At 39.3% G+C, this 25,927-nt stretch overlaps 1 protein-coding gene and 1 long non-coding RNA gene across 3 annotated transcripts in view; one reads left to right on the forward strand and one right to left on the reverse strand.

Annotated features, from left to right (window-relative positions):
- Nucleotides 1-17,919, reverse strand: part of LOC138810043 (uncharacterized) — a 40,452-nt gene extending 22,533 nt beyond the window's left edge. Inside the window, exons 1-3 of one of the 2 annotated variants that reach the window (XR_011367004.1) lie at nucleotides 17,822-17,919; nucleotides 17,144-17,265; nucleotides 7,117-7,195 (exon numbers count right to left, since the gene is read on the reverse strand). This is a non-coding gene — a long non-coding RNA (uncharacterized lncRNA). The remainder of the gene's footprint in view (nucleotides 1-7,116; nucleotides 7,196-17,143; nucleotides 17,266-17,821) is intronic. The other variant, XR_011367003.1, reaches the window with a different exon arrangement.
- Nucleotides 17,920-18,171: 252 nt separating this feature from the next.
- Nucleotides 18,172-25,927, forward strand: part of Skap2 (src kinase associated phosphoprotein 2) — a 177,291-nt gene continuing 169,535 nt past the window's right edge. The window contains exon 1 of the mRNA XM_069996054.1: nucleotides 18,172-18,360. Coding sequence (XP_069852155.1) covers nucleotides 18,294-18,360 — 67 coding nt within the window. The 5' untranslated portion in view covers nucleotides 18,172-18,293. The remainder of the gene's footprint in view (nucleotides 18,361-25,927) is intronic.

Below are 25,927 nucleotides of genomic sequence, written 5' to 3' on the forward strand. Positions count from 1 at the left end.
CAACCCTCCTCTCCCCAAAAATGATGACCATAATACAGCTTGAAAATGTGTCAGATTTCTATGTCTAAGCTTTCACAGCTGTGTAGCATTTACATCCCAAGGGTCTATGTTGCTAAAACAAGAGTATTGTGGCTGGATGCAGTATAAATGATGACATATTTCAGGTTTTCACTTTGCCATTTCTGAAGTCTGATACCAATAAATGAGATATGAAGCCATTTATTTCAAGAGCATAGAGGACTAATAACATAATACAATAAGCTTTTGGCTGTAACAGGAACCCTGACTTGAAGGGCTTGAATATGAAGGAACTTTCTGGTACATATCACCTGAAGTTCAGGGGTAGACACATCTCCAGATGATCAACACAATTAATTTCACCAAGGAACAATATTCTTTCTGGCTTTGCTATTCAGCGACCAGTGGTGTCTACATAGTCTTCAGGTTGATAGTCAGAATTCTTTCCATTTCTAAGGTAGAAAGACCATCAAGGACTATGAAAGACTATGGAATATCAAGGAGGATTCTACTGCTTTTGCCAAGTTTTTCAGTAAATGGACTGAAATATGTGAGCAAGTATACTTATTCAGAGATAAATATGTATTTCATTAAAGATCGGTAGTTCTCACTAAAGTTTTTGAATTAGAATCATTGGGGTGGTTAAAATGTAAGTACTGACACCCAAATCCAAATTACAGCTTGTGATTTATTTGTTTAGGCATTTGAACATTAAAAATACTCTCAGAGACCTCTGGTGTAGTTCAAGTGGTAGAGCTATTGCCCTGCAAGCATAAGGTCCTCAGTTCAAACCCAGTACTGTGGGGGAGGAGGAGAAGCTGGGCATGGTGGTTCATGGCTGGAATCTCTATTAAGTAGGAGACTTAAGTAGAAGGATCATGGTCGAAGGCCATGCCTGGGAAGAAATACATGATCCTGTCTGAAAAATTACTTAAAAGCAAAAGGCCATGATTAAGAACCAACTTCTTATTTTTTTTCTGGTCCTGGGGCTTGTACTCAGGGCCTTGTTTTTCCTGAGCTTCTTTTGCTCAAGGCTAGTACTCTGTCTCTGGAGCCACAATGCCACTTCTTACTTTTTCTGAGTAGTTTGTTGGAGAAAAGAGTCCCATGGGCTTTCCTGCCCTGGCTGGCTTCAAACTGAGATCTTCAGATCTCAGCCTCCTGAGTAGGTAGGAATACAGGGAAAAGCCTTGAGCACCCAGCTATTTTAGCTGGGCACTGGTGAATCATGTCTGAAATCCAAACTACTAAGGAGGCTGAGATCTGAAGATCATACTTTGAAGTCCCAATCAAGAAAGTCCATGAGACTTTATCTCCAATTAACCACTAAAACCCTGGAAGTGAAGCTGTGGCTCAAGTAGTATATATAGAGTACTACCATTGAGCAAAAGAAGAAAGCTTAGGGATAGCACCCAGGCCCTGAGTTCAAGTCCCAGTAGCAGCACGCGTGAATGCACGCACATGTGCACGCATATGCGCACACACACACACAGAACCATCTTGTAGAAATATCACTCTAATTTTTCATATATATGTTGATCTATCTATCTATCTATCTATCTATCTATCTATCTATCTATCTATCTATCTATCTATCTGTATTTGTGCTGTTACAAGGGCTTGAATTTACGGTCTTGAGCTCTCACTTGGCTTTTTCAATGCTGGTGCTCTACCACTTGAGACATTTCTTCTGGCTTTTTGCTGGTTAATTGGAGATAAACACGTCTTAGAATTTTCTGCTCAAGCTGGCTTGGGACTGCTGTCCTTAGATGTTAGCCTCCTGAGTAACTAGGGGTTCCAGGCATGAGCCACTACCCATCTTGTTTTATTTTTATTGTTACTTTTTTGTGGGACTTAGGATTGAATCCAGACCCTCAAGCTTGCAAGGAAAGTGTTCTATCATTGAGCTACTTTTCCAGGCCAGTCTATTACCTTTAGAAAGAACAAAACAGATCTAGTATAGGATTAACTTTAAGATCTAGTATAGGATTAACTTCGTTCCTAATCAAATGATATTGGCAAGTTATAAAACACATACAAAATTTCACATTTTTAACAATTAAATTTATGTAAGTCTAAGACATAGTTCACCAGTTTAATGAAAATAAAGGCAGAATAGGATACAACATGTACTTTTATGGTGATAAAAACTGAGAAGCTCTTCATTACTAATCAACAGCAGGCTTGCCAATAATTCTTATATACTTGGCTTCCTCAACTCTTGAATCCCCCATCTTCCTTCTAGCCCTATTGCCCTTACCTTAGTTTGGCACCTCACTATCTTCGTTATGGCTTGGCTATGAAGTGTCTCCCAAAAGGCTCTCTGAAACAAAGCTCAGAAGTGGGGCTTTCAAAAGAGATTGGATCATGAGGGCACTAATTCCATCAATGGATCAGTTAGCTAAATGGGCTATCTGGAAGAAGGGCATAGCTGAAGGAAGTAGGTAACTGGGACTGTGGCTTCGAAAGGTTTATTTTCCCAGGTCTCCACTTGTCTTTATTTCCCTGGTGCTATGAGGTAAGCAGCTTTCCCCTTACACTATAATGTTTTGCTTCACATAGGCCCAGAAACAATGAAACTCGGCTATGGTGGGCTGCAAAATCCTCCTTTTAAATTGTTTATTTCCAGTATTTTGCCACAGGGACAAAAGGCAGATTAACAATCTGTGTTATGCGCAGTCTCCTAACTGGATTTGGTATCTTGTTCACAAAGCTTTTAGTTAAATTTTTTCTTAGTAAAAGTATTATTATATGAATCATACCATCCCACTGCTCAAAACCCTCAAATTCTTTAGCCTGGCCCTCTGATTCAAATCTGCCTTTTTGTCTTATCCCACTTTACTCCTTCATTCACTCCATGCTTTGGGAGAATTCAATTATTCATTATTAGACACAGACATACACACAGACACATGGATACACACAACTTCACTTACTTATTAACACTCTGCTTAAACTTGTCATTTTCATGAAATGTTTTCTGATAATTTAGTTGAAAGAAGTATATGTGTCAGAGCTCTATAGATATCAACTAAATTTTTCTGTGGCATATATTCTACCTTCTAATATAGTGATGGATATACATGACTTGCCTCATAGCCTTTCTCTATACTTATGTTGGTTGAATGGATGAATGAATTTTCAACTTCCATTCAACTCTTTCTTTTTATAGATTCTAGACTAATTTTGCATGTTTCTGTGGTTTCAGTAAGACCAGCTGATGATAAAAATGTCAGTCTGGCAGCTGAGTAATATTTGCCATTATCTGACTATTTTTACAACAACTAGCAAGTTCTAGGGATACAAAATTAATAATAAAAAAACTTCCCAAAATATCATCTTCACCTTTCAGATGAGTAAACTGATATTTACTCAAAGAAGGCAAATAATTTGCCAAGTTCCTTTATAAGCTGTCATAACTGGAATGGCAGGCCTACTCTGTCAGATACTGAAACCGTACAGGACAGAGTAAAACTGAAAATAGAAATTAAGCCAGGCACCATTAGCTCATGCCTGTAATTCCTAGTTACTCAGGATGCTGAGATCTGAGGATCACAGTTGGTTGCCAGCTAGGACAGGAAAGTCTGTGAGACTCTTATCTCCAATTAAGCACCAAAACAAAAACCAAAAACAAAAACAAACTGTTAATGGAGCTATGGTTCAAGGGGTAGAGAACTATCCTTAAGCACAAAGGCTCAGGGACAGCACCCAGGCCCTGAGTTCAAGTCCCAGGAGTAGAACCAGAAAAATAAAGAAAGAAAATAAAAAAGAAGTGGAGGTTAGATTTCAGGCTGCTGATTTTCTTCCTTAGTTCATCTAGACAAGGTCAAGTTCCCATTTGCTCACTTATACCTTGTTCTATTCTGACTGTTCTCAGTTATACCAGCTAAGCTACTTTTTATCCAAATATACCCAGTCAAATCCACATTGCAGGAGACACTTTCAATCTATTTCAATCCAATCTTATAGAAATTATTACAATTTAATAATAATGTTGAGGAGGTATTAAAATGAAATAATACAAGCTGGGCAGGGGTGGCTAGCTATTCTTTCTACTAGAAAGAAAGAGAGACTGAGGAAGAAAGCAAAGAAGGAAGGAAGGAAGGAAGGAAGGAAGAAAGGAAGACAGGAAAGAAGAAAGGAAAGAAAGAAGGAAGGATGGGAGGAAGGATGGGAGGAAGGGAGAGAGGGAATACAAAACCATCATTTTATAGGGCAAATAAAACTGGTATGAAAACTCAGCCTCAACATGGCTGGAGAGAAAAAAAACTCAGCTTCACTATTAATTCTTTTTTGTCTTTTATACAGTCATAGGACATAAAAGTTATGCCTACTTGATCTGAACTTTGAGTTCTAAGGCAAAATTTTCTGATTGTAATCTGGATATTCTCTAAATAACCAAATTAATTTCTTGTCTTGTAAACATTTACTGAAAATTTTTACTTTTGCCTGTTCATAACTTTGTAGAAAACTATGAGTATCCATTGAAGAAATGTAATTCTGGGCCTGTAGATTTAGACCTAGAGAATTAAACGTAAAAATAATTTGACAACTTGGTTCTATAGCTGTTACAAGAACATGGTTATTATTTAGTTCAACAGAGAAGAGAGCATTCATTTTTCTTACTCAAAACTGTCCCTGTACTATAAATTTCCACCCTAAGCCAGTGTAGTAAAGGCCAAGTGTGACCATAAGAGGTAATAGCAACAGGGAAGGGACCTATTTAAACATAGGGGAACCATAGATACAATTTGATAGCCTTCAGGACATTAGGAGAGACAGACTAGGCCATCAGATTTTTATGGCAGAGCAGAACTGTAACATTAATCCCCACACACCCTTTACCTAGTTTCTGGATACTCTATAGAGTGATTGTCACAGTTGAGGTCAGGACTGAGCTTTCCAGAGTCAGAATTATCTATACCAGAGGTGTATCTTTGTCTCTAAAGTAATAATGCACAGCTAGACACAATGACTACCCACATACCACTGAGATTTTGTGATGAGCTGTGAAAATAAAGCATTTTCCCACATCTCTAAAATATAGAAATTGTATTGTTTCCAGTGTGTTATGCTTTTCACTAGTGAATAGTCTTCAGAATATAGGCTCAAGAGTCTCACTTGAGAAAGGATACCAAATTTGTCAGAATTTGATTTCTTTTTTTTTTTTTTGTCGGTCGTGGGGCTTGAACTCTGGGCCTGGGCGTTGTCCCTTAGCTCTTCAGCTCAAGGCGAGCGCTCTACCACTTGAGCTACAGCGCCACTTCTGGTTTTCTGGTGGTTTATTGGAGATAGGAGTCTCACAGTCTCTCCTGCCCGGGCTGGCTTTGAACCGCGATCCTCAGATCTCAGCCTCCTGAGTAGCTAGGATTACAGGCGTGAGCCACCAGCGCCCGGCTCAGAATTTGATTTCTATTCTGTTAGAGAATAAATTAGGTGACTTGAATAGTAGCTGGTATTTGAGGCTCACCAACTTCTCAATATTCAAATCTTTCCCAATAACTTTCTGCAGGATTCACTGAAAAAAAAAATTAGCCTTTATTCTCCCTTCAGCAACACATAAACTAAGAATGGAAATAATTAACCTAAAAGGATAGGTCACTAGTTAGACCATATTACTATAGGGTAGCAAATTTAAGTTTAATTTCTTGAAGTCCACATTACTTAAAAATTTCAGGCCTATAAAATTGGAGGGTTAGTATCTTAAATTCACAAGAGAGCTAGCTATAAAACTAAATTATATTGCTAACCAGTAACCATAGAAATTCTTTGAGCAAATGAACACTTGAAACAGAATTTCAAGTACACTTATTTATAACTAAATTAAGAATACAAAAATATAAAATAGTAAAATCTTTTAGAAGGCATTTTGGAAATTGTAAAATTCAGAGTCATGTTATTAGGGAAGGAAAAAGGAACTTTTTACTTTATCTCAACTTGATTCTTTAAAGAGGACATTGAACTACTCAGTGGCAGTTAGTTTTAGATTAATACATTTCCTTTGGCAATCCAGTTGATCATAGTAGGCTATGCTTTTAAATGAACAGAGTGGATTGTACATTTATGGACTTCTAAGAAATTTCAGTGACATGACAGGGTTCAGGAACACTACCTAAAATATGGCACCTTGGCATTTGAGAAAACCACAAATGTCTTGCTGTCTCTTTATTTTCCCCTTGAAACAAACTCTAAAATAATTCTCTGAGCTTCCTCCTAAAGTAGGTCAGAAGACCCTCATTCCAGAGAAGTCTTTCCTATACTTAGAGCAGAAATACAAAGATACAAAGACACAAGCACAGAGAAGAATCTGAACAAACAGGCCTTTCTGAATTCCTCCCAATCTATGACCAATGGACCAAATATTTTGTCTAATGGGGCTTAACAATATAGCTGTTTATATGCTTCTCTCCTCTTAATCTGCCTTTTGTTGTAGAAGTCCTGCCATGAGCCTGATGGTGGTGAGAAAGATTAGTTTTTTTTCCCTCTAAATTACTGTTTTTTTTAATATTGCAAATCTGTTTCTGAACTTCTTGTTATATGTGAAAAAAAAAAAAACTAGATCTAAGTTAATTTACCCATTATCTGGAGTTTGTTAATCATCCAGGCTGCTAAATGCTATAATTAAATTGGTGAAGGAAGGTTTATCGAATCCAAACACAAAACAAAAACAATCAACTGGGTGAGATAAGACAAAGGGCTAGTAGCATTTGACAAACACAAGAGAATTCTGTAAATTTTGTTTTATACAAAGTCTTTCATTTCAAAGTTTAGTGCTGCTTATATTCTGCTATTACCCAGCTAAAAGAAACTCAGCATCTGTGGCATACTATTGGTCATTCACTATCTGTTCCTTTTCTTCCACACTAATAGAGCTAACTAGGCATGGGAATACCTGAATAAACATTGCCCAGCCCCTTGTGAGTTAGTGCAAATTAGTTCTGGCCTGTAAGACACAAAGGGAATCATCCCGTAGCTGCTTGAGAGCACTCCATAGAGGAAAGCTGGTGTGTGTCCCGTGTCCCCTTTCCTTGACATTCCTTCCTCTTCTTTTTTAGATCACAGATGCAACCACCTTGGACAACGGTGCCAAAAACTTACCTTATGAAGGAATCAGAGAAAAGAGCCATGGTCTCTCCTCAGGGGTCCACAGACTAGTCCTAGGCTGCATACCTAGACTCTAAATTGAGAGAGGAATAGACACTTACTCTCCTTGAGCTACTGTACTTGGGACTTTCACTCTGAGACAAATCTAACTCCAATGCACATATTATCTTTAAGATACACTGAATTCATGGTGGGCACTGTTGGTTCATATCTATAATACTAGCTACTCAGTAGGCTGAGACATGAGGATCAAGATTTGAAGCCAGCCTGGGCAAGAAAGTCCATGAGATTGTTTTGTTTTGTACCAGGTTTGAACTCTGGGCCTGGGCACTGTCCCTGAGCTTTTGTGCACAAGCAACTTATTTATTTATTTATTTTTAATTTATTTTTTTGTTGGCCATGAGGCTTAAAACTAGGGCCTGGGTGCTGTCCTGGAGCTCTTTTTTGCTCAAGGCTAGCACTCTACCACTTGGAGCCACAGTGCCACTTTCAGTTTTCTGGTGGTTAATGGGGATAGTAGTCTCACAGACTTTCCTGTCCAGGCTGCCTTTGTACTGTGATTCTTAGTTTTCACCAGTGTCCAGCTTCAAGCAAGATTCTTTCTCTCTAATTAATCAAATTAAAAAAAAAAAAGCTGGAAATGGAGCTGTGGCTTAAGTGCTAGAGCGGTAGAGTGCTAGCCTTGAGCAAAAAGCTCAGGGACAACTCCCAGAATCTGAGTTCAAGCCTCAAGCCCACACACAAAAAATCCACTGAGTTCATTTTGGGAGAAAAATGCTACTTATTTAAAACACTGCTTATTTAAAATATTGTGGTGGCTGTGGACAATGTAGATACGAATAAAAATAAGGCTGGGTTATATGACATCATAACAGCACATTTGCTCATTTACCATTCCAGTTTTCTGGAATCAAATTAATTGAACATTAGCCTAAAACTAATTTTTAAAATTAAACAATTTATTAAACACCTTAAAAAATCTATTTTCTTTTCTTTCATACCAACCAATAATAGGTAATCACCAATAACAGGTGATCTCAAGTCCCCTACTTCCCAGAAAAATAGAAATCTTCACATGAGAAGTCCTTTATTTTCCAATACCAGATCTCTAAACTTAACCTGTCTGTTTTCACCTGGCTTCCTCTCCTTGTGTTGTAATAAAAGAGATTTCTTTCCCTAAGGTCCATTTTCCCACTGTGCTATGGATCCAAGTGTTTGTCTTCTCAGGAAACATTTGCTATAGATACATCTGTCCTTGCTCTTTCAGGGCCTGGGCGCTGTTTCTGAGCCTTTGTGCACGTCTAGCATACCACTTGAGTCACAGCTTTACTTCTGGCTTTCCAGTGGTCAGTTGGAGATAAGAGTCTCATAGACTTTCTTGCCTAGGAGATATTCAGATCTCAGCCTCCTGAGTAACTAGGCAAGAGCCACTAGCACTCGACAATATTTCTTATTTTTAAAGTTAATATTTCTATACTCAACAATATCATTTTACCAAAACAGGAACAACTAAAGTGGAGAAACAATAAAAGCTTCACATTTATTGCATGTTTTATGATTATGTGCATCGGTAAAAAGAAGAAATTGAAAATATTTGCCCCACATGGAAAAGATTTTAAAGCAATGAGAAAATTTGATGATCAAGCCGGTGAGACATGTTTTGGGAGCAGACTTTCATTTATTTTTTCGAATAACAATTTAACTCAGGCAGTAAGAATGGCTCTTACATCTGACTTTTGTGGTGCTTTTCTGATTTGTTACTTCTTAAAGCAATCTCATAAGGACAGTAAATTCCAGAAACATTGGAAAATGTGGTGTCAGAACAGTCACATAGTAAGTTTCTACAGATGAAACTTTATGAATAGTACAAATAAGAAAGGATGAACCTGGGTATATGGAGGTAACAGTATGATTAAATTGAATAACTTCAATTTAGTTACATGACGCACACACAGGGAAATTCTTTTTATTATTATTCCAAGAGATCAATTTTAATAAGGCCCTTATATACACATGTGTTACTGATAATTATACATCAAATTTTTTTTATTACAACTCAAATACTTGTCATTTCTAATTATTACCCAATATCAAATACTATACTGCATCTGCAGACGATAAGCTTGTAAAATAGAAAACTGGAAAAACCCATCACTGTTTCTTTGGGTCCAAAGAGAAAATGAAAGCAATCACTGAGATACATATAAAAGCAGATTTTTATTTTTATTTTTATTCTTGCAAACCACGGTCACTGAGGCAGAAGGCAAAATCCACCAGTGGAGAAAAGACAAAGCTGGGAAGAGCCTACCACTCCTGCCTGTAATCCCAGTTATTCCAGAGGCTGAGATCTGAGAATCACAGTTCAAAGCCAACCTGTGGCAAGAAAGTCAGTCAGTTATCTCTCATTAACTACTAAAAAAAAAAAAAAAAAAAAAAAAAAAAAAAAAAGCCAGAGGTAGAGCTGTGGTTCAAGTGGTAAAATACAAGCACTGAGTATAAAAAGCTAATGGACAGTGCTCAGGGCCTGAGTCCAAGCCCCAGAACTGGCGCGTGCACGCGTGCGCGTGGGCACACACACACACACACACACACACACACACACACACACACACACACACACACGGAAAAAATAAATCACTGAATCACCTAATATACAGAACATTCAAAATTCCAGTCAATGGACTGTAGCATTCAATAGTTTTGTCCACATGATGTATATATTCAATTATCTCTGCACATAATTGACTTCTAATAGTTGAACTCTTGGCCATAGTCCATCCCTATTCTAGCATTTTCAAAAGGGTCCCAATTATTAGTCAAGCAGAAGGAACAGGTACATCTGAATGTCCTATCTTCATTCTGGGCAGCCTGAAGTCCTTGCAGCGTTCGGTCATTAAGCTTGCGTGTCCTGCAGGGGTAGGAGTTCTGCAGAGAGGACCTCAGCCCCTCCAGCCTCACCCTGCACTGAGACGATCTCCTCAGAGGCCTGGCCTGGGGTCTGAGAGCCTCCCTCTCCTTGTGCTGGGGGCCTGGGCTGGAACTGGGCCTCAAGTTCGGAGTCAGCCTTCGAAGGCGCCTCACCAAGTACTGCGAGGACTCGGGGGGGGGGGGGGGGGGGGCGGGGCGTGGAGAGGGCTCTGACCACTCCGGGAATGCTCTTCCTCGGCCAGTGGGCTCAAGGTTTCCACACGGGGTACTTCTGGGGTCTCCACGGGCAGCTTGAAAGGATCCAGAAGTCACAACTCTAAACTCAGCCCCGGAAAATTACGCACTGCTGAAAAAGCCTAAGACGTCTGAAACCCCAGCAAGGAAGGACAACAGACACAGGGAAATTCTTAAGTGACATTTTCTCAGATACTACACAACACAGCATTATATTCAAAAGGCTCTTGATCACAAGACAATATGTTGGAAATGATCCGTACAACTTGGGGTTGGGGGGAGGAAGAGAGGGAGAAAAATGAGGGAAGGGATAACAAGTTTGACAAGAAATGTACTTATTATCTTACTTATGTAACTGTAACCCCTATATACATCACCTTGACAATAATTTTTTTTAAAAAAGAAGAAAAAAAGGCTCTTGATACTAGCAACTAAAAATTATTTGGAGTGAAAATTCAAAATTATCTGATAAAAATAAACGTGATCACTCTTTTAAAAGATGCTAGGCCTTTTATAAAGACAGAGGGTTGTGTACTGTTATGTATTTTTATATAAGGCCATATTATAACTTTAAAAAGTACTGTAAAACTTGCCTTTTAAAATTGTATTTTTGGTATAGAATGCTTATGAATTCCATCTAGAGAATTTTATCCTAAGCATAAAGAAAAAGTGAAGCTATTTTGGCAATTAAAAGAACTTGAGAGATTTCTAAGGAAATTCATCAAGGCTGGACTATCTGTTATGATTACTAAGGAAGAGATTATCTAATTATTTTCATAAATTAAGCCAAAACTTCAAGCCCTAGTAACAGCGCGCGTGTGCGTGAGCATGTGTGTGCGTGAGCATGTGTGTGCGTGCACACACACACACACACACACACACACACACACAAAGATAAAAGGAAGAAAAAAATGAGAAATCCACACAAGAATTAAATACAAAATTTAAAGACTTCCCAGTAAGTCATGTGCCAAAAAAAAATCAAATGCTTGTCAAAATATAAAAGAAGTTGGCAGGAATCAGATGGGTCAGTCTATTGATTTTTATGTGTGGTTTTAGGGGAAGAGCCATCTTGGAAGTTTTAGGATCCAAGGCAAAGAACTTAATCCCTCAGCGCTAAGGCTTGAATTTAGGGCCTCATGCTTGCTAAGCAAGCACTCTATCACTTGAGTCATGTCTTCAGTGCTTTTTGCTTTTAGGGATTTTTTAGATAGGAGCTGGGATTTTTGCCTACGGGGGGCTTTGGACCAGTCCTCTTACCTATTGCTTTCTGCTTAGCTGTGATTCCAGGTATGCACCACTATGCTTGGCCCTCTTAATTTTCTTTATTATTCCATAGATACAGCTCCGGGGCCTGATGTGAGTTGTGAAGGATGGAAGCACTGTTTTGCAAGCTTACCAAAATTTAGACTATAAAATTACATTAAAGTAGTTCTCCAACAAGGAAAAAAAAAGAAAAAAATTGAGATTCAGATTATTAAGCAATGTCTTAAAATTATGCTACCGGAGCCAGGTGCCAGTGGCTCATGTCTATGTTCTTAGCTACTCAGGAGGCTGAGACCTGAAGATCATGGTTGGAAGTCAGCTGGGGCAGGAGAGTCCATGAGACTCTTAGAATTCTAATTAACCACACCAAAAACCTGCAAACGGAGCTCTGGCTCAAGTGGTAGAGTGCCAACCTTAAATGAAAACGCTAAAGGAAAGTAGCTATACCCTGAGTTCAAGCCCCAATACTAATACACAAAAAAATTACGCTGCTAGGAATGAGAGTAAAACATTGCTTTGTATTAAGAAATGGACCTGAACACAGATCTGAGGGTTGAGATATAGGGAAAAAATTAAAAATTGAATGGGGTTCCCAGGCGTGGTGAAGCACACCTGAAACTCCAGCACTTGGCAAGTGGAGGCAGGAGGATTGAAAAGTCAAGAACAGGCTTTTATGTGTGTGTGTGTGTGTGTGTGTGTGTGTGTGTGTGTGTGTGTGTGTGTGTGTGTGTGTGTGTGTGTGTGTGTGTGTGTGTGTGTGTGTGTGTGTGTGTGTGTGTGTGTATGTGTATAGGTTATATAGCAGAGCCTGTTTGAAAAATAAAAAAATAAACAAATATGAACGGGGGTGGGGTAAGCAAAGAGATGAAAATTTCTCACTATGATAGTACAGGATGCTAATTTCATGCAAATACCCAAGAAGGAACGGAAAGTCCTGAGTGTGTGTGTGTGTGTGTGTGAGTGTGAGTGTGTGTGTGTGTGGTGTGCTTTCTTAGTAGTGGGTTGAGACTTTGGCTAAAATATTATTTAATGTTACGCTTGTTTGCCCTAGAGTAGTCATTTGTAAAACACTACTGTTTAATATTGACAACTTTGAAAGTCACTGAAAAAAACTAAATGGCAATTTAATGTTAACAGCTACTTATGGTTATCAAATCCATCAAAACCCTTCATGAATATATTTAGCACAAACCCACTAAATTACTGTTGCCAAAGACAGCTTGGTATTTTAAAATAGGTGAGCTGTGATATGAGAAAGGACTCTGGCCATAATGTACTGTTTTGTCTTTACAGAGAAAAGGAAATCAGATCTGTTTTTAATTATTTAATGTTCTAAAACTTCTGCCATTGTAGCTATAAAATGCTATCTAGAAATGTATTAGAAAAATCTATTTTATCTAAATTCATGTTTTTCATTTCTATAATAATAAAATAAGAATGAAAGTCCTGCTGAGTGCTGGGGGGCTCATGCCTATAATCCTAGCTACTCCTCAGGAGTCTGAGATCTGAGGATCATGGTTCTATCCTGCCAGCCAGACACAAAAAAGCCTCAGTCTCTTATCTCCAGTTAAGAAGTAAAATGCCACAAGTAGAGATGGGGTTCAAGAGGCAGAGTGTCATCCTTGAGCAAAAAAGGCAAAAAAGAGTGCAAGGTACAGAATTTAAGTCCAGTTCTGGCACGTGCGTGTACACGTGCGTATGTGCGCGGGCACACACACACACACATAAATTCTTGTTACAAGATAATTCATTTAGATAATGGTAGAAACAAGTCAGTGAATTGTTCATATTGAGCCTATTAGGACTGAAAGTTTAAATGTGATGCTGGGTACTGGTGGTCCTGCATTAATCCTAGTAGGCTGAGATCTGAGAATCACCATTCAAAACCAGCCTGTACTGGAAAGTCTATGAGACTCTTATCTCCAATTAAGCACCAAAAAACCAACCAAACAAATACATAAAACAAAAGCTGGAAGTGGAGCTATGGCTCAAGTGGTAGTGTACTATCCTTGTGCAAAAAAGCTCAGGGACAGTGCCCTGGCCCTGAGTTCAAGCCCCAGGACTGGCATACACACAAAAAAAGGTGTGTATGTATGTGTATGAACCATAAACAAAAATGAAGCAGAGAAAAGCAAATTGGGTTTTGGCTCACTGCCTGCCTTTCTTCAATGCTCCTCTAGATTCTTTTAACTCTAGGCCTATAGGCAAACACTGAACTCTTTAGGCTAATTTTGAAGGTCATTAGGAATAGGCTAAATTTTAGTTATAGGGATACTTATCTTTGAACTGGAGCATAAGAAGTCAAACATAAGATTTTTCCATCTAGACTGTATTTTGTGTAATAAGACAGAAGCTTCACCTTTATCTGGTTGGGATTTAAAGTTTCATTTATTAGCTTATAACCTAGTATGACTAAAAATATAAAGTATAATTCTGATCTTTGTCTTAGTTTTTGTTACTGAAGCATTTGGAAACAAGAGACATAAGAAGATATTTATTTTAGCCTCTATTTCTCTTTCCACCTTCCAATCAATTTCAGCTACTTTAACAATAAACAGTAAAAATGATAGAGTATAAACAGCATTGCCCAAGTAAATCCATCATAGACCTGTATCTGAGAATGGTTCCTAAATAGGGGAAGTGTGTTTCATACAAAGAGTCCATTTTCTGTTATTGCCTTTTTTATTTGGACTACTGGATTCTATATATCCTAAAGCAATCTTAATAGTTTCCTGTCTTTCACTAACAAGAATGACTTGTCATAATGAGTAGTGTAGACACTGTCCATTTGATCCAATCTAGAAACCTGCCTACTTGACATAAGAGTAAATCACCTCAAATCCTTTGTGGAATGTGTAAACATAAACTAATGAGAGAAGAAAATCAAAATGTGATCCTTCCTTCCTTCCTTCCCTCCCTCCTTTCTTTCTATCTTTTTCTTCTTCTTTTTTTTTTGTCAGTCATGAGGCCTGGGAACTGTCCCTGAGCTCTTCAGCTCTTGGCAAGCACTCTACCACTTGAGCTACAGTGCTACTTGAGGTTTTCTGGTGGTTTATTGGAGTTAAGAATCTCATGGACTTTCCTGCCCTGGCCAGCTTTGAACCTTGATCCTCAGATCTCAGCCTCCTGAGTAGCTAGGACTACAAGTGTGAGCCACCGGCATCCACCAAAATGTGATCATTTCTATCAGAGGGCAATAAAGGATTGGGACATTTGGAGACTTGGTTTATTTAAAAAAATGTAACAAGGAATTACACATGACAATGGTTAAGGAAGGAAGAATTTTCATGGATATAAAATCTTATGAAATAGTTTCTTCCTTTTTTTTAGGAAAGTAGTTACTTTTGTTTTGTTTTTTGGGGTCTGGTCGTGGGGCCTGAACTCTGGGCCTGAGCAGTGTCCCTCAGCTCTTCAGCTCAAAGCTAATGCTCTACCACTTAAGCCACAGCGCCACTTCCGGCTTTTTTCTTTTTGCTTATGTGGTGCTGAGGAATCAAACCCAGGGCCTCGAGCATGCAAGGCAAGTGCTCTACCACTGAGCCACCTTCCCAGCCCCATTACTTTTGTAGTTAATAATAGTTCTTAATTGTAGTCAAAATGGTGTATATTAGGAAATTACTTTTATCTACTTTAATTCCACACAGAAGATTTCTACTTTCAGTACTCTTTCTATGTCTAGGTAGGAATTTCAAATTTCATTTTGGGGAATGGGCTCATTTTTTTGGGGGGGGGGAGTCCAGTCATGGGGCCTGACCTCCGGGCCTTGGCGCTGTCCCTCAGCTCTTCAGCTCAAGGCTAGCACTCTACCACTTGAGCCACAGCACCACTTCTGGCTTTTTTCTTTTTTGCTTATATGGTGCTGAGGAATCGAACCCAGGGCCTCATGCATACAAGGCAAGCGCTCTACCACTGAGCCACCTTCCCAGCCCCGGAATGGGCTCATTTTAAGGGATGTGCTTTTTGGTTATTTTGCATGTGTTACTTCAATTTTTTCCCTTTGGTTTTGTGTTGTAAGATTAGACATGGATACCTACATGTTTTAATTCTCCTTTCACAATTAGTTTTTGGTTTTAGCTCTAGGGAAGGACATAAATATGTCATACTGCTATCGGTGGATAAAAACCCCAGATTCTTGGCATCAAAGAACTGAATTAAGACATGAACACCAAAGAGAAATGGTAAAGCAGAGATTTTGGTAGTTTAAGTGCACCATTAATTCAAGCTTGATGGCTCATATGGTTAAAATTTGAGTTTTCAAGGGTTTGAAGAGTATGGGAGGAGTTCATAATAATGACAGTGGGTTGATCTTAGAGAAATGATTATGACTTGGCAGATTTTTAGAAGAGATCTGTGCATGTGCAAGATTGTCATACTATGTTTTCTAAGTGTATGTATGAGATACAATCCAGATGCATGAGGCCTCAAGTAGGAATTTGTTTCACTAGGGATGCATGTATTTCTACTATGCAGGTATCTCAGTATGGTTAGAAATGGCTTGAAGTTTTTCTTACAAACCCATCAGAATCTCCATGGAGGAATGGCCTTGGTAAGTATTAGGGAGGAGATAGGACTTAAAGAGTGTCTCCTAGGGAGTGAGTGGGAGAGGTGCTGGTTTTAACATTCTTTCCCTAAAACCTGCCTCAATACTACATTTGACTACTTAATTTGTACTAGTACTGTCATTTTTTTTTCTTTTTTTGGTGCTGGGGATCAAACCTAGAACCTTGTACCTGCTAAACAAATGCTCTAAACTAGATCTCAACCCTTAAGGGTTTTTTTTTTTTATGGAATTTAATAAGGCTCTATGTTGGGTTTAGGGGTGTAGTTGGGGATAAAAGATAACACAACAAATTTTGTGTTCTATAGGAACTGGGTACTAATGAAGTGATTCTAAAAATGAAATCTCAGGGCAACTTGAATTCATACCTTGGGTGGGTTCATGGACTCTACAGTTGGTCTATGAAGGGAATAGATATATGCTTCTTGTTCGTGGCTTCTGTGCATGTGTTGATAATTTTGTATAATTTTGAGATTATTTAAGTGAACCCTGGCAGTACAAAAATTCACCACACCTGACAGGAATTGTGTAAAAGACTAAATCTAAATATCTGAAGTGAGACTTGCGAATCCACAACTTGTAGTAGTTTGTGATTCTAAGCCAATCAAACTGTAGGAACCTCTGGACTAGAAGAGAAGGTTGGATGATAGAATAAACAATTTGCATTTTGATTGTAGCCATTAGACAATACTCAAATAACAATGGTAGCACTTGGGAAAGTTAATAGATGATAGTCACTATTTCTCCTCAGCAAAATGTAGGCAAGTGAACACTCACCTACTGTTTTGAAAATGATACACCTGGGGCTGGGAAGGTAGCTCAGCGGTAGAGTGCATGCCTTGCAAGCATGAGGCCCTGGGTTCGATTCCTCAGCACCACATAAACAGAAAAAAGAAAAGCCGGAAGTGGCGCTGTGGCCCCAGTGGTAGAGCGCTAGCCTTGAGGTGAAGAGCTGAGGGACAGCGCCCAGACCCAGAGTTCAGGCCCCATGACTGGCAAAAAAAAAAAAAAAAAAAAAAAAAAAAGACACCTTACCAGAGATAGAAGAGACATCTTGGGCATACCAGTGATTACTATTTCCAAGCATTATGCTGTAGCGGCTGCTCTCGTTTAGCAGCCTCTATTCTGTATTCTTCAGTGGCCTCAATATCATTTTCCTGGATGAAAAATATGGTGACACACTAGGTTTTGAGTGATTTTTATGGTTGAAATACTTGAATGGAATGCCTGTCTTCCTACACACACATTCATCTTTAAAAGGTCCTGAATGAGTCTTTTTAGGTAATAGGAAAAGCCTGCACGATTTACAGGCAGAATCCATCCAGTATTGATTAAATGATCAACTTGGAGTGAAAAGGTTTTATAATTTTATTCTACTCATCACCACTAACTAGCACTTTTTTTTTCTGAAATGCTTGCAGGTGTCTGTACCTAGTATCTACTTAGCTTTATTTTCCCAACCTTACAAAAAGATAGCACCAATAACTCCCCACTTCCCTTGCATTGTGTGTGTGTTAGTCACCCTAAGAATACGAATTAGGTAGAAAAGAAACCTTGGGTGCAACCTGTCCACCCTCCCCCAGCAGCTCCTCTTCTCAGGGAGGCCTGGCGGAAGATGGGACTTTTTCTAACCTTCATTCAATCAGACAAAGACGGTTTAGGAAGGAAACACACAAAAGAATAGCTTATGGGTGACCAGAAACGGTGTCAAACCTTTGTTTATGCAGAAGATCCCTTAAGCAGAAAACCTGAAAGCACCGCAGGTATGATATTTCCCCGGATCCTGGAGAAAAGGGCCGCACCAGTACTTAAAATGGCGACCAAACGCTTCAGCTCTGATACCACGTGACACGGCCACGCCTGCTCCCTTCCCAGCACACCACGCCTCCAGCGGCCCCCACCGAAAGTGGGCGTGGCCCTCCTGGAGGCTCTTTTCTTCCCTGAGGCAGAAATCCCCAGGAGGTGCAGGCGCAGCCCCACCCCTCAGGCGCCCGCGCCCTCGCCCCGCCCCCGGCCACGCCCCGTTCTTCCGGGCGGGGCTGGGCCCAGAGTCCAGCTGCTTGCTGGCTGGAGATCCCGAGACTTCCTTGTTGTGAGTCCCGGCCTGGCAGTGTCCGAGTCTGAGGCACCGCCACCCCTGCACCTGGTCGGTCACCCTTGCCCCGCACGCCCTTCGCTCTCTATCATGCCCAACCCCAGCAGCACCTCCTCTCCCTGCCCCCTCCCTGAGGAAATTAGGAACCTGTTGGCAGGTAAAGCGCGGGAAGGGGGCGGGGAGCGCTGCGGGGGTAGGGGGCCCGGGTGGGGGGTGACGGCCAGCCCACGGGGACCAGGCTTTCGGAGACCGTCCCCTCCCTTCCTCCCCTCCGCCCCAGCCAGTCTTCTGAGTGGTGGGGGCAGGACTGGGAGGAGGGAAGCTGGGGAAAGCAGGGAGCCTCTGGTGAAATCTGGTGCCTGCCGGGATGGCGGAGGAGCCCGGCGTACGGTTTCACACTTCGGGGTTTAGTGCACTTCTGGGCGCATCGCGTGTGGAGGGAGGGGAGAGGAGGACGGAGAATGTTAGGAATGCCAGTGTGGGAACTGGGAGGACAGCAGGAGCTGAAGTACTTGGGTGGCTTGGCCAGTGGAGATGCTGGGCCGCAGGTGTCAGGGGGTGCGAGGTGGAAGGGTATGCCATTTGCAAAACTCCCAGTCTCCTCGAACATTCAGGTCACTCATCTTCAGCCTCAATAGTTATTAAAGAAAAAAAAAAGGAAGGATGTGTTAAAAGTCCTACTTCCTGTGCCACTTGATGAAAAAGCACGTATCTTTGCACTCTCATCTTCCCCTTTGCAATTTTACATTTCCACTTACAGGAACTCGTTTCAGACTTAGATATGGCTCTTCATGGCTATTGTGAACCCACCACTTTTCACTTATACATACTAGATATGGATGGAGATGTGTGTTTTCTCCAAGAACCCAGGAAAACTGTAGTTCTGCACAAGGCAAAAAACAAAAAACTCCAAAACATTTTATCTTGTCCATCCTGAAAATTTTACCATCATTGACTTTGTCTTGTGTGTCAGAAATCTGGAAATGGTAGTATTTTATTATAGTTGTCTCAAATATTTTCTCTATGGGTCATAAGTGGATTAAAAGAATTTCTCATAGATGCCTGTGCTATAGGTTGCTTCTTTGAACTCTTAAGAAGCAATGTCCTCTAGAAGGAGACATTTAAAATAATAAATTGCTGTATAGCAGTATGAGGACATGTTCTACTATTTTGAGTGCTTAACATCATATTCCTGAAAAAATAAAACTAAGTGTATTAACACAGACTTAGCTTTGTTTGAATATGATGCAGTTTGCTGAATGCATTGTAGTGGGATCCACTCAAGAAATTAGTGGATACCACTAAATACCAAAAACTTTAGAGTCTGATTAAGGCATTTATTCCATTCTATTAGAGTTTTACACTAGTACTAATTTTAACTACAGTTAACATTTTTTGTTACAATGCCCAGATTGCTTGTTTAGAAAATTATTTTAATAACCAGATCAAAGAAGTAGTTATCTTTGTCACAGAAATAATAATCACTGTTTTCAAGTTATTCAAGGTCTGTATTTTTGAATTTAAGAAAAGGTAAGAGGCATGGCACCAGTGGTAGATTACCTGCTTAGCAAACTCAAGGGCCTGAGTTCAAACACTCATACCTCCAAAGGAGGTGAGTTTAGACCTTTGTGGATGCTCGCATAGTAGGCAGTTTGCTATTTGGACATAATCATTCATCCCCAAATACTGTGATATATGAATTATGTGACTCTTCAATCTTTTATCTTATAGACTTATATATCTTAATCGTGTGATTTAACCATTCAAAATTACGTATTTACCTGCAAGTGCCAAATTTCTATAATTTCTGCCATCTCTTTTAAGTCAAATAATATACGAGCATAATATCTGGTTATGTTTCTTTTTTATAAGCCACTGGCATTTTTAACATTTTGTATCTTTAAAGTAAATCACATATTAATGAAGAAGGCCTGGAGGCGTGGCCCAGCAGTAGACCACATTCCAGTGTCTCCAGACTTTGAATTTAAACCTAGTACCACTAAAAATAAATAACCCCCTCCCCCCTAAAATAAAACAGAAAAACCTATGAAGAATTTAAAACATATATTAAAATATTTAAAACTTTGGAGATTATGCCTTTGAATTGTACTTTATTTTTGGAAGATATTTTGAGGAGGTATGAATATAAATTGAGATATAGATACGTATTTAAAGAACACAATTAAGCCAGTGTTTTTTAGGGTTTTAAACTTTGTAGTGTAAAAAAAGTTAACATTTCAACAGATCAAAGTAAATGGAAGGCTTATGATGCAACACATCTTGTGAAGAACTACCCAGATTCTCAACTAGACATACTAATTGATCAAGGAAAAGATGATCAGTTTCTTTCAGATGGACAGCTGCTTCCTGATAACTTCATAGCTGCTTGTACAGAAAAGAAAGTCCCTCTTGTCTTTAGATTACAAGAGGGTTATGATCATAGCTATTACTTCATTGCAACTTTTATTACTGACCACATCAGACATCATGCAAAGTACCTGAATGTGTGAAAAACTTCACACAGGAGGCTCTCTCCAGGATTAAAGTTGTAACAAACAGAACTGCTAAGAACAAAAAGATTTCAAAATACTGGATTTCATAATTGTCAAGGAGCCTCTTTCTCCAGTTGAGTCACCTTCTGAATAAATACATAAAACTGCAAAAAAAGTTAACATTTCATGTTTAACTATAATTACAATTTTCTTTTTAAATAGAGAAAGCTTCAAGAATAGATGCTCTGAGCAGTTATTGCATCCCAAAATATTGTTGGGGTACATGATAATTTTAAGTGATAGCATGGGGTTAGATTTAGAATTCTAAAATTGTAGAGGAAGTTTCTGTATTGATTTAAATTATAGAGATATTGTTGGCTTATTAGCACATTCTTTTGAAACTAAGAAGATATTGGTAACTAAGCAGATATTGGTACATGATTGTAAATACTTGAGTGCTCCTAGAATCCTTGATATGATCCTGGTTAGATAAGAAATGAATCCTTTCAGTAGTTTTAAATTCTTTGCTTTCAAAAAGTATATTAAAGTAAAAAGTAGCTCCAAAATAATATTATTCCAACATAATTCCAAAATAATATTATTCCAAAATAATATCCCCTTTGAGTTCCTGTGCCTATTATACAAATTGTCATATGCCTTGTATGTTAAATATTTGACATTTAGCTGCCTGATAAGGATTAACTGCTTATATATTTTTCTAGTCATATTCTTTTTTTAATCAGGTCTTTTTTCATATTTTTAATGATTGATTTTCTTTCTAATTATGATAGTTTTAGCTCCTCTTTCAATATTTGTCTGTCTTTTAAAAACATTGTATAGAAAAGCAACAAAAAAGAATTAGAGATTATTATTCTTAATGATACTCTTCAAAAAGTAATGGTACAGTGTAGCAGTTATATTTTCTGTAGAATCAATATATTAGATCTTTAAGGCCTTTTTTTAAAAAATAAAAATGTGCCAGGTGCTGGTTGCTCACTCCTGTAATCTAACCTACTCAGGAGGCTGAGATCTGAGGATCACCATTCAAGCCAGCTCAGGCAAAAAAGTCTGTGAGATTCTTATTTCCAATAAACCACCTGAAAACCAGAAGTGGCGCTGTGGCTCAAGCGGTAGCATGCTCAACCTTGAGCTGAAGAGCGCAGGGATAGCACCCAATCCCAGAGTTCAAGCCCCATGACTGACAAAAAAAAAAAAAAGTTGAATTATTCTTTTGGCTATGTAAGTGGAAGACAGCTTATAAATTTTGTTGTTGAAAACAAAGTTTACCTCCACTGTTAACCTTTTATTTTCACTGCCCCTCCTCCCCACATAGTGGAAGAACAGGTTTAGTCTGTATCATTAACAATCAAAGGAAAACCCCAAATCTTGTCCATTGAATCTTCTCTTACATCCCAATATTTTGACTAGAACTGATAGCAAGAATAATCTTGATTTTGTTGAGTTTTGCCCTGTGGCAGGCAAAAAGTGAGCTCCTTCCTATTGCCCTCCCACCCATTAGTATAATCACCTTTAACTTCTGGTCTGTTCATGGTTTACAATCAAGTATTTAGTTCATTCTCGTTTATCACAACAAATGTAAGAGGATGCTATCTTTTTAAAAATTATTATTAAATTAGGAAGTGAAACCAATGTTATAGGAAGAAAATAATTGTAAAAACCAATACCAAACCAAAGAAACAACTAACTGGCTACAGGAGTTCTGCAAAGTGACCTGGAGATTTGTTCCTGTTGCAGCTTTGGTGAAACATTGTGCATTTTCCCCTGCTGAGGATTTCCAGAAATTATCTTGCATTGTAATTAAGAGAGGCACTAGATAAAATAATTCTATTGAAAGAGAGGCAGGATTTCCTCCCCCCCCCCCCCCAATGCCTAGTATAGTATGGTTTGATTTCTACTTTCCAAAATCTTATTTGTAATTTGGTCAACATTTTGGTTTCATTTTTATTTATTATTTATGGCACAGTAGTGTACCATAACTTCCTTGGGGGTATTGGCTGAGTATATAAAGGGAAGAGTGCCACCTACTGAGTCACCAATACTCACCTACTTCTTAGCACCTGGAGAACAAGAACAAGCCTGCTCCATTTGTCAGCAGTAACAAATGAGCCTAAAGTTACTCTAAGTACCTTTAATCTCAAAATGAAATCAATCAGTAGCATCTCTACGATACTTTCTTGTAGAAATAAAATTACAAATTATCAAAGAAAGGGACCAGAAGTTTATTGAGGTTTTTGTTTTTGCTTTTGAGTCTGGGTCTGGGTTAAGTAGTGTGAATGGATTAAAATATATGTTAGAAAATCACTTGCCTATTTATCTTAAGAACATAATGTCCTGCATTTTCTTGGGAGGGAATATTTTGGGATGACTTCATTCAAAATATTTTCATTTCGGGTTAGTAAATTAGGCCTTTGATGTTATGCCTAATCATTGTGTCTTGACTATTTGCCTAATCCAAATAATCGTTAGTTTCCTTTAAAAAGAGAAATCTAAATATGCTAAAAGTTCGAAGTGGATTCGTCTCTACTGATATTAGCACTGAAGTATTGCTAGGAACAACAGCATAGGAAAAGCCTCTGGTGATTGGAAGCATAGTTCAGTTGTTTCTCATAAATTTAAGATTAAGTGTCATATATGGGTGATAAAAGTGGCGTAGGCTGGGTTTTATATACTCATTATTCACTTAGTTTGTCTTTTTCAATTAAAGCCAAGTCTATCTTTTTCATTCCACTGAGTTTACATTTCTTTTTCAATCACATTCTGAACACATTATAATAGATGCTGCCTAACAGTGAATATAGTGTAAATCTCAGATTAATCTGTTACTCACTGTGGCTTCTTTGTAAATGCACGGTAAAAAGATTTTGATTATCATAAAGTGCTATTTATCAAGAGTCATCTTTTAGTGGTTGAAAGATGGTCAGCGCTATCTTTCAACAGTTCAGCCTTTTTTTTTTTCTTTCTTATTGTGCAACCCTGGTTGGCCTTCATCCTCATGATTCTTCTGCTTCTGAGATCAATCCTGAATTTAGCAAGGATTATAGGTTGCTCCACCATGGCCTACAATTGTTCAACCTTCTGTAAATCCTGTAGCTTGCAGAACTAATTTTGAAATTATTGTAGAATGATTGGATTGTAAAGCTCAGACGTGTTACCCATTGCACATGACTCTTTTTCCACTTTGAAAAGTCCACATTTTATCCATAACCTATACACGTGCTAGATGATCAAGGGAGAGACATTGACTGGAGCAATAAAAAACTTTTCCATTAGCCATTTTCCAACTTTGGGTATTTGGCTCCAGTTGATCTGCATGTGCCCAGGTGGTTGATGTTTACATTTTCATCTGTAGCTGCTGGGTCAGATCATTCCTTCCCTGCTTTAACAGAAGAAAAGTATCTTTTGTTTTGATTGCAGGTTAGACTTGAATCCTTAACACATTAAATTTGATGACAGCATGTCTCAGTGAATACTGAGTGAATTCTAGCCCAGTTCTTAAAGTAGAGAGAGATGTGGAATTCAGTAGTAAATGCATTTGGAGTGTCATGTAATTTTTTTTTTTTTTTAACACTTACTCATCTGGGGCTGAGCAAATGCTTGTGTATTCTGCCCTAGTTCTTGCTCCCTCTTCTATACAATTCAGGCCATCACAGAGGCTGTGTATCTGCATGCCTGTGCAGGGAGGTATTAGATAGTAGGGAGAAAAGGAGGGTTGTTACCCTTGTGTCAGTTTACCACTTCCAGCCTGAAATCCATTCAAAGGTCTGTGGGGGAGAGGACAGGTGGTTAGACCCCTCAGTTGTCTTCACAAAATGGAAAGTTGTGCTAAATATGCAACTTAAGCAACCTGTAGTTCATTTTATCTTTGCCAACATTTTTTAAAATCACTATGTGATGTATATAGAAGTTGGTAGAAAGGAGAGAGTGTGTGTGTGTTGGAGGGGGTGTAACCTAATCACTTGGGACACTACAGGAAGATTAAGTGACAATTTTTCTAGGGGATGTGTATGTATTAAAAAAGTTGGAGCACCATTTAAGAAGTCCCATGTTAAGTGTCTGCCTTAAGAGGGGTGAAGGTGGCCATTGAGAAGTTTCTAACTCTCACTGTTTAAGGATTGCTGAGCCAGAACCTGTCGTCTTTTGTTTTCAGACCTTGACATTTATCTAAAGAGCAGTTGTAAATCTGATCTTTTCAGCTGCCTTCCCCACCCCATCTTTACAGCTGTGCTTGGAGATAAGGTTTACTCTTGACAACATTAAGGTATAACAGGAGCAAAAACCACCACTGTGTTTACTTCTGCCAGAATAACTTTTTCCTAATGATATCTTGTGGGGGAGGGGTGGAAGGTGAAAGACTGCCACGTGGTGAGTACTTCTGGAGTTACATGCGGGCAATCACAACTGCAACTGCGGATGTGGGGTACTTGGGCTTGCTGCCTAATTTGGGCACCCCCTTTCTGGTGCCTTCTCAGTGCCCCAAGGGTAGAGCCTCCTGAAGGCATTTCCCTTCCACCGTCAGCAGAACCCCAGGATGTGACTTGAAACACCCCCCCCCCCCCCCCCGAAAGAGGAATTCTAGCTCCAGGCCACGGGGCAAGTAAGCCTGGCAGGCTGACTCTAGCTTGTAATCAGACTTCGGCAGTTTCTTCGAATCCCTGGCTGTCAGGAGTCAGTGAAATCTGCATATTAACCCAAGGGGGACACGACCTTTAAAGAAAGGTAAAAGCGATCCAATAGGCTTGGTAGTTTACTGCGCGCTGCTTTACCGTTTGCAGGGCTATTTAGAGCACAATAAAAAGCTTCAAATCTCTTTTCCAACCAGCCAGAGGAGCGCTTGATTTACCCAAGACTTTTATTGCTCGCTTTTGAAATATTACCCTGGCTTTGAGGTACAAAGCCGCAGATCCAGCTCCATTTGTCTGGTGAGGGCGCTGCCCCAAACTCAGCTCTCCCCATTACAGCTCTGTGGATGGGAACCCTGGGGTTTAAGTGGCCAAGGGTCGTGCTTCTCTAGTTTCTCAGTGGGCAGCTCTGAGCATCCTCTGGAGAGCCCAGGTCACGTCCTCTTTCTCCGGCAGCAGCTCTCTCTGTGCCCTGGGGAGAGAGCTCCGAAGTGGGTGCGGTGCCGGCCGGGGAGAAGCATCTTGTGAATCCGAGGAACCTCCAGTGCCTGCTGGGAGAGGCTGGGTTCCTTCCAGTCCCTTCAGAAAATAA

This window comes from Dipodomys merriami, unplaced genomic scaffold, assembly GCF_024711535.1.
Source record: "Dipodomys merriami isolate MVZ:Mamm:240054 unplaced genomic scaffold, mDipMer1.0.p SCAF_5, whole genome shotgun sequence".
NCBI lineage: Eukaryota > Metazoa > Chordata > Mammalia > Rodentia > Heteromyidae > Dipodomys > Dipodomys merriami.